The sequence below is a fragment of the Lissotriton vulgaris genome (genome assembly GCF_964263255.1).
Source record: "Lissotriton vulgaris chromosome 12 unlocalized genomic scaffold, aLisVul1.2 SUPER_12_unloc_1, whole genome shotgun sequence".
NCBI lineage: Eukaryota > Metazoa > Chordata > Amphibia > Caudata > Salamandridae > Lissotriton > Lissotriton vulgaris.
Window position 1 is genome coordinate 1711631 of NW_028240611.1, and position 18701 is coordinate 1730331.

At 49.6% G+C, this 18701-nt stretch overlaps 1 protein-coding gene across 2 annotated transcripts in view; it reads right to left on the reverse strand.

Moving 5' to 3' along the window:
- Nucleotides 1-18701, reverse strand: part of SGTA (small glutamine rich tetratricopeptide repeat co-chaperone alpha) — a 209925-nt gene that overhangs the window by 177591 nt on the left and 13633 nt on the right. For both annotated transcript variants that reach the window (XM_086947835.1, XM_086947834.1), the window contains exon 2: nucleotides 2319-2422. In XM_086947835.1, coding sequence (XP_086803961.1) covers nucleotides 2319-2422 — 104 coding nt within the window. The remainder of the gene's footprint in view (nucleotides 1-2318; nucleotides 2423-18701) is intronic.

Sequence of the window (18701 nt, forward strand, 5' to 3'; positions counted from 1 at the left end):
GTCCCTGAGCACTTTGTTTTTCAGACTCTGGCTTCACCTTTCAGTGAGCAGGGCAGAGACATCAGACGCTCAGCAGGAGGTGGAGCCAGCATTGTGGTGATAAGTACAGTCCAGGAGAACTCTGTTGACAGTCTTCCCCTCTCTCTTCACAAGGTGCAGGGCAGAGTCATCAGTCGCTCCCCAGGGGGCGGAGCCGGCATTGAGGTGGCAGAGCACAGCCCTATTCAGAGTCAAGGGGCACTCCCCCCACACATCCTGGTGTAATCTCTCTATTCACCACCTGTCATCCCCAGCCCTGTCACTCACAGAAACCAGACAGCAGATACATATCCTCGCAGACGCGGGATGAAATGGTTAGGCAAGCAAATACTAACTTTCTAAAAGTAGTATTTGCAAACACAGGATAGTAAAATAAACTTTACTAAAAGAAGTATTTTATTATTCTGAGTTCAGGCATACTAAACTTGACTTTCTACCATGCTCTCTAAGTCTGTTTGGATTTTAGAGTGTAATAATTCCAGCAGCCCATTCTGGCCTATGGAGAGTAGGTAGCCTTACAATAGTGAAAAACGAAAATGGGTCAACAGTATCCATGGAATATACTGCACTCACGGGCACTCGATCTAAAAGTAAAAATTAAAAAAGTACTGCACTGGTCCAAAGAGAAGTGCAGCAAGATGTTTTGCCAGTAAAACCTGAAAAGGCAGGGAGGTAATTATGCCAGCATTCCAATAAAGGGCCATCTCCTTATGAAAGCGACCAGGTGGCTGAAAGGTCCCCCTGGAAGACTGCACACAAAAGAAACTTTACATGTTGTCCCATCTAATAAGGGGTCACAGAGCATCCGAGGGATTTGAGAACGGTAGAAGACGCTAGGGCTGGTAACTTGCTCTGAGAACAATCCTGAGCAGCAAGCTAAGGAGACTGGACGGGTATGCCTCGTCCAGTGCCCCACTGTACTGGGCTCTTCGGCATATGCACAACGCTGCTGGTTTAATCATGAATCCCATTTATATGGCGCTAGCTCGTGAGAACCGACAACCTTTTTCCTGTCGCATCTAGAGTGCACGTATAAAGTATATAAAAAGCTTATTATCCTTCTGTCACACAGCCTTTATGTACGAAATTTAAAACTACAATTAGAAAATAAAACATAAGAACGAATATGAACACTGTTCAATTACTGCAACACTCAAAGTGTGAGAGAACTGCAACTAATGCACTTTCTGTTGGGTGAGGGGTGGCAAATGGAATCACAGCATGGCGGTGAGGACATTTTAGGTAGAGGTGTTTTGGGTAAGGGATGAAACATCGGGTGGTGACGGCAACCGACACGTCTCATTTTACCGTCCCTTCCTTTTCCAATATTCATGGCCCGCGTTTCTACTGTTGCCTGTGTGTCGCTGCTCTTTTAGTGGCAGAGGCGCCGGTTTTCTTGTTTCACCAGATTCTTTAGATAGATTCTGATCGCTTTCATAAGAGGTGCTCTTTTCACTACACCAATAGTACGACAAGGACTCTGGCAGGGGAGTTTGTGCCTCGCTCTGTAGGAGCCATCACTTTTCCTTATCCTTTTCAGAGAGGACTGGTCCATGCCCTGCTCCCCAAGCTCGCACTCAGAGTGTTATGCTGTAGAGTTACAAGGATACTGTTTTACTACTTGTGGGACAGCATGTATCTTAACTTTACATTACTGCAGAGTGAGTTGGCTCAGAGGTAACCTTGGTCATTGTGCCTTTACATTACTGCTGAGAGATGTCTCGAGTTTCAGCAGAATGCTTACTAGAGCATGAGTGGTCTCTTGGTTCAAGAGCCCTTCCCACCTCAACAGTAATGTATACTGGAAGTTCTCAGGGGTCACAGGACCATCACACATCTATATCAGTGCAGACAAAGTGCTCAGACGTCATAAAACCCTTTTATTCCTGCAGATTGAGGGGGCTCAGGAGTTACATTGGGGCATCACACCTTTACACTGCTGTGGAGTAGGAGGTCACTGGGTTCAGCATCATGTCCACTATAGAATGAGTGGTCTCCGGAGTCTAAGAGCCATCATTCTTTCTCATCACTGCGGCGAGTTAATACTGAGAGCATCATACCTTTATATTACAGAAGACCGAATGGTCTCAGAGCTCAGATGGCACCTCATCTTAATACTGCTGCAGACTGAAAGCTCACATGGGCCACCATACCTTTATATTACAGCAGCCCATGCAGTCTCAGGGGTCACATAGAGACTTCACATCATTCTATCACTGCAGCAGTCTCGGGAATCGCATAAACTTTTTACATAAGCGCCGAGCACAGTCTCCTCGTACCGTCAATGTCGCTGCAGCAAATATCTCTGGCAGTGTCTGTGCGACCGCTAGTTCTTTTTCCTCCATGGAGACGCCAAAAGCCGTTTCTAAACACTGGATCGCAACTGTTGAAAGAGAGAAAGTGTGCGGTGAATAAAGTATTTTATAAATAGGAGACCGTTCTTCCAATAACATAAAAAAGACTTTCAGCTAAAGTCCCTGCATGCTTCTCTTTTATAAGTCCCATCAATGCAAATAACCAGGAGGGCTTGTCCACATTGTGCAGTTGCTGGTCAGGCACACAGGGCCATGTCTGGTACTGTGAATCCCTGCTGCTACCTCCGTGACTTCAGGAGCGCCCAGGACATGTGCAATAACAGAGTACTGTCTGCTAAGGCTAAAAGGTTGCTGCTAGATTTGAGATATGCATACAACAAACGTCACAGCAGTCTCTGAGCTCACAGTACCGAGCAGTGCATTTCTACCTCCATTGTTAAGTCCAACTGGAGGCCATGGTCAGGTGAGGCATTACGAGGCAACCCTCCCCAGAGACTGTAAACTCTACCTATGAGGGGGAAGAAGATTACAATGAATCAAGTGTAATTTTCTATAAGGATGCCCAAATTGGCAAACAGCAGTTTGCATACGGGAAATGCTACAGTTCTACATATCCACGACCACTACGACAAAATCCTGATCTGTCTTTAGAACTCCATTTGACCTCCCCAGTGAATGTTTTTAGTTTGTGGTCCTTCTGCACAACTAAGGGGAAAAAAGCATTGCTCTTATAAGATAGTAAAGACTGGTGCAGGAAGTTACTTGACGCTTCATGTGTGACCTCTATGGGTGCTGATCAAACCAGTGATTAAGCAGAAACACTTTGCTCTGTCACTCCTAAAGAACAGATTGTGCATGCATATCAACTGCAGGCATCACCAATGCAGACAAGCAGAGCCGACTGATCATCTTTGGGATGCAGGCCCCAAAAAAGATGACTGATTGCTGAACAGTTCTGAAAGCTGAGTGACTTAGTCCTTAAAACAATTTATAGGACAATGTCTAGATGGGCAAGAATATACTAAAACCTTAATAATGATGAAAATAAACAAGAAGTCAAAAACCATAAAGTGTAAACACTTTTGTGCATTACAGAACTAGATACTTAACTTCGGAAACGATATATCTTCAAGAGACATATATTAGTTATAGAATCCTTACCTTAAAATAACCCCCAGGCGTCAGACTGGAACCGTAGAATTTCTATCAGCAGTACCCATGCGCATCAGTAGGTGGCGTCTGTTTACTCCACGTTCGTTGCCGGCGTCATGATCGCCGTGATGAAGTCGCTGTATCTACTTAGACGCCACCCCTGCGTGCTGACGTTAATTCTTTACACGACATTCCATGCCAGAAATTCAGAGCCATGCAAGACACTGACCACTGGTGCACAAAACTAGGGCCCTGAAAGGGAGTCCCTTACACCAGAAGTCACTTGGCAAAACGGGGAGGATCGGTGGGGCGGTAAGGAATCTACAACTAATAGGTGTCTCTTACAGATATATCGTTACAGAAGGCAAGTAACTTGTTTATCAGGAAGAGACTATTAGTTATAGATTCCTTGCCTTACGATAGATACCCCAGCAATAACAATCCCGGAGGTGGGTTTGTGAACTGAGTTCACACCAGAAAATCCTGGAGAATAGAACGGCCAAAATAGCCGTCTCTCCGGACTTGGCTGTCCAGGCAGTAATGCTTAGTGAACGTGTGCAGTGATGCCCACGTGGCTGCCTGGCAGATGTCACCGAAGGGGATGCCACGTCCCAAAGCAGTAGTGGCTGCCGTCGCCCTGGTGGAGTGGGCGCGCAGTCCTACCGGAGGCTCCTTTTTCGCCAAGGAGTACCAGATCTTAATGCACAGGACGACCCTCCTGGAGATGATCGTTTTTTGCACGGCTCTACCTTCCGTGCACCCACAAAGCATACAAAGAGTTAATCGTCCACCCGGAATTGTTTTGTGCGATCTAAATAAAAGGATACCACATGTTTTGGGTCCAGACGGTGGAGTCTCTCCTCCTCTTAGGAAGGGTGCAGGGCGGGAAGAAGGTGGGCAAAGTGATGGTCTGTCCTATGTGGAAAGAGGTAACCACTTTGGAAAGAAAAGAAGGTTGAGTTTGAAGGATAACCTTGTCCGGATGGACAGCAAGGAAAGGAGGTTTAGAAAGAAGAGCCTGAAGCTCAATCACCCTGCGAACAGAGGTGATGGGCAACCAGAAAAAGAGTCTTTAAGGTCAAGAGTCTGAGAGGACAATTATGTAGTTGCTCGAAGGGAGCACACGTAAGTTAAGACCAGATTCAAGACCCACTGGGGCATTACGAAAGGAATAGAAGGAAAGACGTGAGTAATGCCCTTAGGGAACCAATTTACAATAGGGGACCGTCCCCTGCTGCTGCAACAGAAGATCCTCCCGAAGGGGCAGTCTGATTGTAGGATCGATGGCCATGTTCAAGAGCTCGGGATATCAGACTCTTCGTGCCCAGCCTGGAGCCATAAGAATGACTTGGGCCCGGTCGTGCTTGATCTCCTTCAGCACTCTGGGTAGAAGTGGTAGAGGCGGAAAGGCATATAGAAGACCGCAATTCCACACGCGACGAAAAGCGCTGCCGAGCGATTGGAGCCTTAGAAGTTCCAACGCACAGAACTGCTGACATTGTGCTTCTCTTTGGTGGCAAACAGATCTAACCAAGGCTCTCCCCACTGCTAAAAGAGACCTTGTACCACCTTCGAGTAATGACGCCATTCATCATGCACCGGCGGCTGATTTCGTCCGCCCTGGTGTTCAGAGAACCAGGCAGGTGTTGAACCACCCGGGACATGCCCTGATGTTTCAGCCACGTCCAAAGGAGAAGAGCCTCTTGACACAGGGTCCAGGACCCCACCCGCCCTGTTTGTTGCAGTACCACATGGCGGTGGTTTTGTCCGTGAACACCTACACTACCCTTCCTTTGACAGAAGGAATGCCTTGAGTGCAAGACGAATCGCCGAGAGCTCCAGAAGATTGATGTGGAGACGGACTCTGCCGGAGACCAGAGGCCTCTGACCTCTGCCTCTCCCATGTGGCCGCCCCATCCCAGGAGTGATGCATTAGTCACCACTGTGAACTCTGGTTGGGGAAGGGAGAGGGATCTGCCGTTGGGAGAAGTTGGCCTGATATGTAGTTTCCAATTCTGGAACCACTTGGTATCAGTCCAAACAACCCCCAAAGGTGTCTGGTTGTAAGTCAACCTTGTTAGACAAGCTATCCTAGTGGTAGCATGGACTAAGCAGCCTTAAAGGCTTAACTTAAGAGGTCGTGTTAAGCGAGCTGTTTTACCACATACAATCCTGTAATCAAATGAAAGGACACCACACAAGTATATTTTGTAAAAATATATGTGTTTATTTCTAAATTAATCCCCAGTACTCTTTATGAGCTAAGGGGCACAAGCGTTAAATCAAAAGCACAGTGTAACATACAAAGTTGCACAATTATGGATGAGGGCGGGTGGCCACTCAAACCATATACTAAAAAAATGGTATAAGAGATACCAATCGAACAGTGGTTAGGCCTAGGGCCTAGAGAATCGCTGGGAGCAGTCAGGACTAGCAATGCTGAAGTCGGGAATAGCCCCCGGAATTCGGGTGCGGCACGGAAAGTGCGGCTTGCACCAATGCAATGTCAATGGTGCGTAAAAGTTACACAAAGTGAGTTAAAAGACACTTCCGCTGAACCTAGAGGAACAAAACTTAAGACACAGACCCTAGAGGTGTGGACCAGTGTAGGAACACTGGCGTTGCAATGTTACCTCACCCACAGGAAGTGGGTGCACAGGGTCGAAGTGGCGTCGGGTTTTGACACGCAGGATCTTGGTGCTTGGAGCTGAAGAGGCTGCAGGCGATGGAAACCAGAAGTGTCCGGTGTGATCCAAGGGCGGATCGAAGTCGAGATGTATCTGAAAGCAGAGGGGACAGAGTCTGGGTCACTCAGCAGTGACCAGCATGGAACCAGGACGGAACCAGGCAATGTCGGGCGCAATCAGATGGTTGTCGAGAGGCTTCTCTCCGCTGTCACGTGGGCTCTGGGGCATCTGCGACGTCCAGGAGCAGGTCACGATCTGTCCCACGCAGGCTCTCGCCGTCAGCACCGTCGGCTTCAAGATTGCAGCAAACAGCACTTGGCAAAAGCAATCCACGCGGAACCGGGAGATTGCTTCTCACTCAGACCAGGAGGGTCAGAGTGGGGGATTCTTTTCACAGGAGCTGGTGCAGACCTGGAGCAACCAGGAAAGCAAGTCGTTTTCAAGTTTTCGTCGGCACAGGGGCCACAAGCCAGCTGGCAAGTGACCGGGCCAACGCGTCGAGCCAACACAAGCAGAAGGGCCCCACGCAGCACTCGTCGAGTGTGGAGGGGGTAGCTTTGGTGCAAGTGTAGCTCGGGGTGGGGGCTTCTCAAACCCCGGTGCACAGCTTCGAGGGTCACTCGTGGGCTGCACGGTCAGCGTCTCGTGGCCTTTTCAAGATGGCGTGCCCCACGCTTCCGGTCGCCTCCACTGGTCTCAGCTCTGCAGGGACTGTGGATCGGGCTGGGAGAAGGCAGGCAAGCTTGATCTCGTCGATCTCTGTCGCTCGAGTTCCGGCGGGAACTGCAACAAAGCAAGGGTCGAGGGCTGGATGGTGCCTGTATGCACAGGGTGGTCACTCCTTGACCACAAGGGAGATTCTTCAGTCTTCTATGTTGAGTAGAATGTCGAAGGGTCCAGAATTCGTTTCTTATGTTTCTTCAGGATGATCTGAGTTGCATTGGCACTGCTCCCACTCTTATTCGAATCTGGTGGGCTGGACATCCTGCTAGGTCCCCTCATATGGGTGGGACCCAGGAAGGGGGTGGTTACACCCCTTTCCTTTGATCCAGGCCGCGCTGGGACTGGGGCTGGTGTGCCCCAGAACCGGTTTGGCCGGATTATGCAAGGGGCAGCCTTGTGCTCCCCAGGCAGTGTCTGGTTTCTTTGAAACCTCCCTGCTACAATCCACTATCTCCTGTCTGGGGTGGTTTGACACCGCCCTGCGACAGGAAACCCTTTGTCCAGGCCACCATTTGCTGAGTTTCGGTCAGCAGCAGGAGGCCAGACTTGTGTCTGTGGCAGAGGCATCCATTTTGTGGATCTGAGGCTCATTTTAAATCAACCGCGTTTCAGTAAAGTAACATGACTTATCCCTCTAGAAGGGTGGAATGCTACCCCCGTCGCCAGAACTGGCGAGGGGGTAGTATTCCAATTCGTATGACACCTTACACGACATGTTTTGATAAAGCCAAACCAAAGTTGCTATATAACCGCGAGGATTATAAGGCGCTTAAGAGTATATGGTATGGCATTATCCTGGATCAGCTTAGGGAGTTGTTCCCGACAGCTGCAGACAGGCTCAGCTCATGCTAGGGCTCCATCTCACATAAAACCACGCACTCTGCCTCCAGGATTGATGAGGCCTTCCATAGGAGTGGCTCACAGGTTTATATGTGTCCAGATATAGGTTTAGATATAGGTATACTATATCTAAGCAAGGGCTGATTACACCCACTTGCCCCAGCTGAGTGATCAGCCAGTTGTGTCAATTTAAGAACCAGCCAGGGGTGGCAAAAGCTATGCTTCAGCCCCTGGTAGGCCTTGGTGGCACCTATGCCCTGAGCACCTATAGTGCATGGTACAGGGGCTGACAAGGAGTCCATTTCCAATTGTGGTATGTACCTATAGCACATGTATTATGAATTTAGAGAGAGAACAGCAGGCTGGGGGTCTGATTAGCAGGCCCACAGCCTCAGTAAGTCGAAAACCAGTGAAGCAAAAAGCAAAAATTGGGGTGACCATAGGATAGCAGACCCTACTCTCCTACAGCCGTTGACCCAATCTTGGTTCTGGAGCCACCACTGCAGCTGACGTGCAGTCCCCTCCGAGATCTGGATGACATCGGAAAGATTCCCCTGGTGCTGCGCCCACGGGAACTTTAGGTCCCACTGCAGAGCCTGCATATGCCACCTGGCATGATCCACCTTCAGGAGGCCATGAGGCCCAACAGCCTCAGAGTCAATCTCACTGAAATCCAGGATAGAGGCTGAAACATCGGTATCATAGTCCGAATATCTCAGACTCGCTGCTCGGGAGGATAGGCCTGAAACTGCGCTGTATCCAGAACTGCTCTGATGAAAAGGAGCTTCTGAGAGGGACTCGGGTGTGACTTCGGCACGTTGATAGTGAACCCCAGCGAATGCAGGAGGTCCACCGTAATCTGGAGGTGGGAGACGACAGCCTGGGGCGAGCCCGCCTTAAACACCCAGTTGTCGAGATAAGGGAAGACTGGAATCCCGGATCTTTGCAGATGAGCTGCGACCACCACCATCACTTTCGTAAACACCCGAGGGGCGCTGGTAAGGCAAAAGGGGAGCACTGTAAACTGAAAATGCTCGTGGCCTACTGTGAACGGTAGGTAGCTCCGGTGGGCTGGCAGGATGGGGATGTGAAAATAAACGCCCTGCAAGTCCATCACCAGCATCCAGTCTATATGGTCAAGGGCAGACAGGACCTAAGCTAATATCAAAGTTTTGAACTTCTCCTTCCGGAGGAAGCAGTTGACGTCCCTAAGTTCCAAGATAGGACGCAGGCCTTTGTCCTTCTTGGGGACCAGGTAGTAGCAACCACAACCTACATTTGGCTCAGGGACTTGCTCGATAGCTCCCTTGGCCAAGAGAGCCGTAACGTCTTGATGGAGAAGGGCCAAATCACACTCCGATATGCGATGGAGTGTGGGTGGCATGGAAGGCGGGGTAGTCTCGAAGTGGAAGGAGTAGTCCCTTCGGACTACCTGCAAAACCCACCTGTATGACGTGATGTTGGGCCAGTGGGAGAGGTGATGACGGATCCTGCTGCCCACTGGCAATTGGTGGCCCTGAAAGGCCAGACTAGGAAGGTTTGGAGGCTGCTCCAGAGGGGGCACTGGTGGACTAGTGCGCCCGCAGGCCCCCAGACCCACGGTGCTGGGTCTCATGTCCCTGGCTGCGCAGAGGCTGGGAAGCTTGCGCTGGCCTGTGGACCGTAGTAGGGCACCCCTTTCGTAGCCACGAAAGGGGCGAAGGGCAGACTGAACAGGGCGAGAGGTGGCAGCGAGGCCCAAGTATCTGGCCGTAGCTCTAGAGTCCTTGAAACGCTCGACCGCATTGTCCGCCTTGTCGCCAAACAGGCAACGGCCATCAAAGGGCATGTCCAAAAGGGTCGATTGGTCATCCCTGAAATAAACTGTGGACCTCAGCCAAACATAGCATCTCAAGGCTACTGACGTAGAAATCGTTCTACCCAGCGAGTCGGAGGTGTCCAGCCCACATCAAATGGCGAACTTTGCCGCGTCTCTACTCTCTGCGACCGCACGGTAGAGTACGGCCCGGGCCTCCTCCGGGCACTGTGGCAACACTTATGCAAACCGTGTCCCACACAAAGCTGGTGGAAGAAAACATCTTCCCAAGATGATCGAGCTTCTTGGATTCCCCATCTGGGGGAGCAGTAGGGAAAGCACCTTTGGACGTTGAGGCTTGGACCACCAAGCTCTCGGGGGTAGGGTTTTGGGAGAGGAAAACTGGGTCACCTGGGGCCGGGCGGTGGCATCGGCAATCATCCTATCCACAGGAGCCCCTGTGCTGGGCTTGGACCAAGTGCCCAGAAGGATGTCTGTGAGGGCCTCATTGAAAGGCAGCAGGGGCTCAGAAGAGGCTGTTGCCGGCTGAAGCACCTCAGTCAGGATGTTAGTCCTCACAGCAGGAAGCTCGAAGCCCAGGTCCTCAGTCGCCCTACGCTACGCAACACCACAGCATAGGAGGCTCCCTTCTCCTCTGTCACGGTAGGGGGAAAAAGCATACCAAGGTCTGGAGAGGTATCTAGACCACTGGCCTCACTTAACTCCTCTCTCCAGTCCGACTCTTCAAACTGGTCTGCAAGAGGGTCAATAGACCCCTCGCAGTCCTCCTCACCCTCCTCTGGCTGCCACTCAGGGTGATAAGGAACACCTGGTTAGAACAGTGGTACAAAAGAACTGGTCGGCACTGGTACCGGTCAGCGCCGGTCCGGTTACGTGTCCAAGTCGAGGGGGAGGCCGGGGTCAACATCGGCTGGGGCAATAACTGGATCCCTGGGTGCCCTTCGGCCAGAGCCGCCGACATCGAAGGCCTAGAGCACCCAGCCGAGTCCGCAGGTCCCGAAGGCATGCTGGCAGAGTCGGGCTGCCCAAAGATAGATTGGAGGGCTTCGTAAAATGCACGAAGCTGGGCAGGGGACGCTTCGGCTTCCGGGAAGGGAGGGAAGCTCGGAGCCATCCCAGTAGGCTCTGCGGGCAGAGTCTAAGGACGACTACCTTACGCGTCCCGTCATCCGAAGGACCGAGCGAAGGCGAAGAGCAACGGTGCTTCTTCTCCTTTTTGTACTTCGACTTACCCGATGACTTCGAGGAGGAATGATGGGGGTGACTCTGCGACCGGTCCCGCGACCACCCTCTCGACTGGGACCTTGAGCGGCGCAGAGCTGCCTGCCGGGCCTCCAGTAGCTTTCGAAACTGCTCCCGCAAAGACATCGGGTCGTGGCCCGACAGTCAGGGCTCGACTTCGGGTCGTGGTCAGGCTCCAGGCACCAGAGGTACACGAGGTGCAGGTCATCAACTTTTGACAGGAGTCACAAGGCTTGAAACCGGTCCGACGATGTGACATCCCTACGTGCACCAGGAGTCAAACGACTGGAAAAAAATATACTGCCAAAAGTCAAACAAGCATTTACAATGCAATGGTCTCGGCATTATTAAAGGTAGAGCTATTGGCATTGCTCATGACATTTTTTTTCTTTTTTTTTTTTAAACATAAATAAATGGTATTGTCTTTTACAATGGCAATAGGTGAGCATTAGAGAGTAGTAGAGAGTATTCACAGAGCCACCCACACTCACAGAGCTACACACACACACACACACACAGAGCCACCCACCCACACCCAGAGAGCCACCCACACACACAGAGCCACCCACACACACGCAGCCACCCACACACACACAACCACCCACACAGAGAGCCACCCACACACATAGAGCCACCCACACAGAGAGCCGCCCAGACACAGCCACCCACACACAGCCTCACACACACCCACCCACCCACACACACAGCCACCCACACACACATCCACCCACACAGAGCCACCCACCCACACACAGAGCCACCCACCCACACACAGAGCCACCCACCCACCCACAAACAGATCCACCCACCCACACACAGATCCACCCACCCACACACAGATCCACCCACCCACACACAGAGCCACCCACCCACACACAGAGCCACCCACCCACACACAGAGCCACCCACCCAAAAACAGAGCCACCCACACACACACAGCCACCCACACACACACACACAGCCACCCACACACACACACACAGCCACCCACACACACACACACACAGCCACCCACACATACACAGAGCCACACACACACACTTAAACACCTCTAGCTAACACAAAGCCTTTCCACTTAGCATACATTTGCACGGACAGTGCACAGCCACAAACTGTCTCATCCTGCAGTAGATCAATGATACATGCCGCATCTGGAGCACCTTTCCATTCAACATGCAGGCACGCAGAATGCAACTGGGGAATTTCAAGTGCAGCAAAGCATTGTACTGTACAGTACTAACGTATCGTCCATGTTGAGTACTAAAACATACACATTCCAGCCATCATCTGGCTACTGTATGCTCCACCAGTGCCCCCTGCTGTAGAATTCAGAACACTGTCCCCAATGAATAGCGTGCACTGCACTAGAGACGAACCCATAGTCACAAGTGTTCACTATTCCGCACAAGCTTTCTTCTGTCAGGTGAGCCCTGACCCCTCTCCCCCCCCCCCCCACCATACACACATACCCGTCGTGCAGGCACCAACAACAGCATGTCAGTGATGTGCGTGCAGAGCGTCAGAAGCAGTAAGAAAACCCTAGTGACAGGAGTGCACTGCATAAGAGACAACCTCCGTTACCAGTTCACAGCACCAGCACATCAGTGACAGGAGAGCACTGCAATATAAGCAGCACCCAGCTAGGAAAAAAATCAGTATCAATATGAGGAGAGTAACCCTTATACGTCAAGGGAACAGGGTAAAGTAAAGCTCAAACAAAGTAAAGGGAGTTCCCTTGAGTTTGCTGAATTTAGACTGGTCAGTCTATTGTCTAATAGGTGACCCACACACATTCAATCACTCCACAATATGTGTGTCTAAATTTAGGAAAGAAATCAGTCCTGCGCACCAAAATAAAAGTGGCCCACATTAGTGAACTAGAAAGCCCAAAAAAGTGCCCATGTTTACAAACTGGTGCAATTTTAAACTTGTGGCACAGATATCGTTAAACAAACTTTCTTAATGAACATGTCTGCGGCGTTCCAAATGGCTGAAATTTCGAGTGAAATCCTACAGACTTGGTCCACTTCACAATTAAAACTATTTCTCAAATGTTTTACACCAAGGTTAAGTTACGATTTGGACTATGCTCATAGCCATAGGCTAAAAACTTTCAAGCCATTTACAACAGTTATTGAGTATAAACATATACAGCCATATATCTCTTTCTGTCTCTCTCATAGTGCAAGGAGGGTAATTTTCATGTATCGAGCGGGGATCTTACCTGTTCAAGTCTATAAAACAAAATGGTCACCCGGAGATCACTCAAACTTATGCTTGTTATGTCTAGGAGGTGAGCAGACAGTGGAGCACTTAATGTTCATTTGCCCTAATTCTAAGGTGGTAGCAGCTCGCGCCCAGTATATTTCACCGATTTACAGATCCTGCAGGCTAACAAAGGAAAAAGAATTTTTAACAATGGCCATAAATCCCCCGAATGAATTTGTATGTTATAATTTGTACAAATTTTTTAATTCCATGTTAGTTTTATACTGATTATTGTTGTACTTATCTTACGTAAAGTTTACTTTTATATCTCATGTTATATTTGTGGTCCTCGGTTGAGTACCAACACAAATAAAATCTTTTTGACTTTGACTTTAACTTGTGAAGGCATTATTTTTGCAATGTATGGATTTAAGCTTGCTGCAGGAAATGATTGTTTCCAGGGAGAGATCAACAGTAAAACCAGCCCAGCAGACATAAAACAGGCCCACGAACATCCAAAATATAAAACCTGCCCACACTCTTACTCTTAGACCAGCCTATCAGGCACTGCCTGCCTGCCCGATAGGTCTGTCGGACACTGTCTGTAATAGACACGGTTTATGCCCCGTAACTTCTGGGAAGTCAGGTCACAACCCTGCAGAAATTCTAATGTCTGCAAGGGTGATGAGAGCGCGGTAAATCCTATTCTAAAACTAAGCCTGTTTCTACGTGAGTTTTCCAAAGCTGCATTCTAATATTGCCGAGCAGTTTCTGATTACACTAGGGCAGTTTAATGACATTTATAGGAAATTATATCGAAGTTTAAAGGGCTATGCTCTCAATAGAGTTGATGAAAATCACTACTGTGGCTTAAAGAGTTGAAATAAAACGACATTTTGAAACCCGAGGAATAGAGAGGGAGAATAACGTGTGATTTATTATTAGAAAGAGGCCGGAATGCTTTCTTTGCCCATATCTAGAACCGATTACCGGTAAGCATCTTGCGCACATAAGTGCCAGAGGGATGTTCTGGGCCGACAAATGCCGGATGTACTTTTTTAATCAACGGGGAGGGGCTGTCTGCTCTGGACTCAGTTGGGGCGATGGCGAAGCGCTGCAAATACCGGCGCGTTTCCTTTCTGCGGAGGCAGCTACCCTGCTGACCGCGGTGGCACCGCCTCGCCTTTTTAATCAACGGGGAGGGCTGTCTGCTCTGGACTCAGTTGGGGCGATGGCGAAGCGCTGCAAATACCGGCGCGTTTCCTTTCTGCGGAGGCAGCTACCCTGCTGACCGCGGTGGCACCGCCTCGCCTTCCGCGCGGGAAACCGTCTTATCTTTCCCAGCTGGTCTTTCATCCCCTTGAAGTGTAAATCCGCGCCCGGCGGACGGCCGACTAATGAACGCCGGGAGCGGGATCAGAGCCCGGTTACTGCTCGCCCCCGGAACCGGGCCAGAGAGGACGCGCGCCTCGGCGCTCCGGAGGGACGCGCAGAGACGCGGGCGTCTGAAGGAACGGGCGTCATCCCACCCAAGGCCTTGATGCAACGCGAGAATCGGCAGTAATTGATAAAATACATACTCGCATTTCCCAAATGGCCATCAAAAGAACATCTGAGCAACATGAAAGTGATTCGTAACACCATCTAAAAACTAGTACGTCACACTTTTTAGGGTTCGATTCCGAGCCAGGCGGGTAATTGGCGTGCATACGTACATGTAGCAGACTTCTGCAGGTACACAACAAATGACACCGTGTCTTTTTTCTACAGGCAATTACTTTTTCTAATGCAGAATACCCTTTACCTCATCAACTGGAAATCCTGCTTACTACAAAATAAGCGGGAGGGGGGCGGGAAACAGACGCTCTGAAATGCACACACGAGCGGGAGGGGGCGGGAAACACACACACGGACAGCAAAAATACACGGAGAGCGGGAGGGGGCGGGAAACAAACAGGGGGCGGGAAACACACACACGGACAGCGAAAATACACGGAGAGCGGGAGGGGGGCGGGAAACAGACAGGGGGAAGAAGGCACGGAGGGAAACAGCCACGATCTTACCTTCACTGCGAAGGATCGAAAATGGCGGACACAAGCTCCGAGATTTTTTCCGATTTGGGGGCGTGGTTTTGATGTTCTGAGTGACGGACAACGTCACTGTCTAAAGAACATCAAAAATTACGCCCCCAAATCCGAAAAGGACGGAGCTTGTTTGGAGTGACGCATCTCTCCTCCAATGGCTGGCCTCCGTTTAGGAAGCCAGCCAATGAAGGAGAGAGGGGGCACGGAGGCGGGACCTTCGCCGCTACTCAAACTCATTAAATCTCCGGCCTAAGACTGCGCAAGCGCAGCCTTTTAGGCCTTCGACCTAAAAAGTACTAGTCAAAAAATAACGGAGGTTACCGCTCTCTCCAGACCTGCGCGGAAAAATAAAGAACTGACTTAAGATCACAGGGGCGGCGTCTAAGTAGATACCGCAACGTCATTCTGGCGCTCACAATACCAACGACGAACGCGGAGTTGACCGACGCCATTTACCGACGCGCAAGGGTACTGCTCCCCAAAAAATTCTCCGGAACCAGTCTGACGCCTGGGGGTAATTCTAAAGTAAGGAACCTATAACTAATAGTCTCTTTCAGATAAGGAAGGCTTTTCAATTTAAGTTTTAAAAGTATCTCATCATCAGCAATAGGTCAGAAGACCGTTTGTACAACAGATCGTGGTGACGACTTATGCTGCACTGTATACGGATTGCTATCTGTGCATTGCCTCTACGGACGCAGAGCCTAGTTCATATCTTTTATGCAACAACAAACTGTGCATTTCTTTTCTGCACTTAAAAGGCAAGAAATGTCTGGAGTGCAAAGCTGATGTGTTCCATAATACATTCTCCTTACCCCTCTCCCATTTCCTGGTTTTGGCAAAAAATGTAATAGAAACTTGAAGAGCCACAAAGGTAAGGCACAGGAAGAGCACAAGCATGGAATATGATGGATTAACTCCCAAAGATGAAGTGATTTTTCTTAACTTTACTCAGCAACAACGCCAAGTACCTCGCACCTGGCTGCAAAAGGAATATGTTACTTACCCTGTAAGCATCTGTTCATGGCATGTACTGCTACAGATTCACGTGCTCTGCAAACTCTTGCCATCTAGTGTTGGATCCGAAGTTGTGAAAGTAGTTTTTCTTTGAACAAGTCTTTCGAGTCATGAGGTCGAGTAACTCCTCCTTTTGGTGATATTGTGCAAGTGCATCAACTCTACTGTTAGACTAATTTCCCACAGGAGGGTGAGAAAGGAGTGTAAAGTATGTGTAAGAAATGCAATGACCATGCTAAACGTAAATATACAATACAACTAATGGCCACAGGCGTTCAGTGAGGGTGCATGTGATTTGAAAGCGTTATATACCGCGAATGAAAAAGTTACTTACCATTGATAATGCATTATCAGGTAGAGACAATATTTAGCTGCAGATTCCTTACCTTTGAGTTTTCCAGGTGTCAGACTGGATCCAGAAACGTTTGCGTGAGCAGTACCCCTGCGCTCCATTGGGTTGCTCTGATCGGTTCCGCGTGGCATTGTCAGTGCCAGATGTGATGTTGCGTGTAGGAGAGTAGGATCAGCTTCTTATAGTTACCCTCACTTTTTGCTGCTGTTTCACTGTTTTAGACTTAGTCTGGCTGGGATCCTGCTATCCAGGACCCCAGCCTAGCTGCTTTCTCCTCTAAATTGATTGATGCACTTTAGGTACACAACAGATTGGATTCTGGGGTACCCTTACAAGTCCCTAGTATATGATATACTATGCACCTAGGGCATAGGTACCTCAGAGGCCTCCCAGGGGCTGCAGCATGTATTGTGCCACCCCTGAGAGACCACTCAAACTGACACCACAGGTCTGCTACTGCAATTTGTGTAAGGTGAAGCTTGCACCCCTTACTTAGTTATAGATTCACTATATCTACCTTATATCACTGCACATATAAACCTATCAGTCACCCCTATGGCAGGCCTTGACAATCCTGAAGGTAGGGTGCTGGGTTTTGTGTGAGAGGATGCCCATGCATGAGCAGGACCCCTCTGCAGCTTTTGCAATCTATTCTCCGGGATTGTTCTGTGATGCAGCCAACCATATACCTCTACCTAAACTTGCAAGAACGATCCATGAATCAGTTGCAACTGCTGCACAATGCTGCTGGTAGATTGCTTACCAACACTCCGAAATGTATGCCTATTCCTAATGAAATTAAAAAAACTCCACTGGCTGCCAGTGAGAAAAGGGTGCGTTTTAAGGCCCTGTGTACAGTGGATAAGGCTCTGCAGGACACTGGCCCAGAATATCTTAAGCAGCGGCTGCAATGGTACCAACCTATAAGAACCCTGCGCTCCATGAGGGCAAAGTTGGTTTCAGTACCAACCACAAAAAAATCTTCATGGATCTCCCCTTTTATTTGAGAAACTCCACAGACTTGTTAATTTTTAGGAAGCAGATGAAGACCTGGCTTTTTAACTTATAATCTGTGTCTTCATTTCACGCCCAGAGAATAGCAGTCAGCACCAGGACACCCTTGGGTAACCATTCGCGCTTTAAAAATGCTAATAACATAACATACCATATACTCTTAAGTGCATTATAACCTAGCGGTAAATGGTAACTTTAAAACGGCTGCACAAAAACATGTTGTTTTTGGTGTCAAACACCTTGGCATCATACCTCCACACCTGTAACTGGTGTAGGAGGTATGATTCCACCCTGCTAGAGGGAGAAATACGACCACACCGGTACACCCGGTACCAGCTTTACAGAACCTGGCATCACAAGATGGATGCTGCCAGCCACAGACAAACAACTGCCCTCCTGCTGCTGAGCCAAGCTCGAGCAGAGGAAGCATGACAATAGGTTTCCTGTCACAGGGAGGTGTGACCACCTCCCAGACAGGATTTAGTGTATTGGGGCTGGGTGGGTGCACTCAGAGTGCTTCGATGTCTGCCCCCGCACATTTAGTGTCCCTGTGCATAGTCCAGTTCAAACCAGTTGCAGGAGCCATTGGTTCCTGCTGTGGCGCGAAACTTGACAAAGGACATGGGTGTAGCCACCCCTCTGTTCTGACCCTCCCATAGGTGGGTCACCAGAGTTTGTCCCACCCCTTTCTTGGGTATAAAGTAGAAACCCCTGACTACAGGACTTTAGATTTACCTGGACAAAACTTTGCTACAGAAACCAAGTACTTCGACTATCTCCACTACGCTGGATTACTGAAGAATCTCCCTCGGAGTAAAGGAGTTACTCCCCTGCTAAGCAGGCACCTAAACGCATCTGACCGGTTTGCATCTCTGAATCTCCTGAGGACTCCGAAGAGTTCTGCAACACAGGAGGTGGGTTCCCAAGTGTCCCCGAGGTAGACTAGTGCTCTCAGCAAACCTGAGACTTGCAGCCCTCGTGGGGACTGTGCAACCCGTACCCCTGGACATTGTGTCCATTTGCAGCAGCATATGCTTTTCAGCGATCCCGGAGGCTGTGCTTTGGGCTACTTGCAGTCCAAACCCCGAACAGTGTTTCCACTGACAATTATCGGCCTACACTTCACAAGTGTTCCGTGGGCTGGTACTTTGTGATTCCTGTTGAGGTCCCTTCGCGATCCCTGGTCCGTAGGCCTGTGGGTCCCTGTGAAAG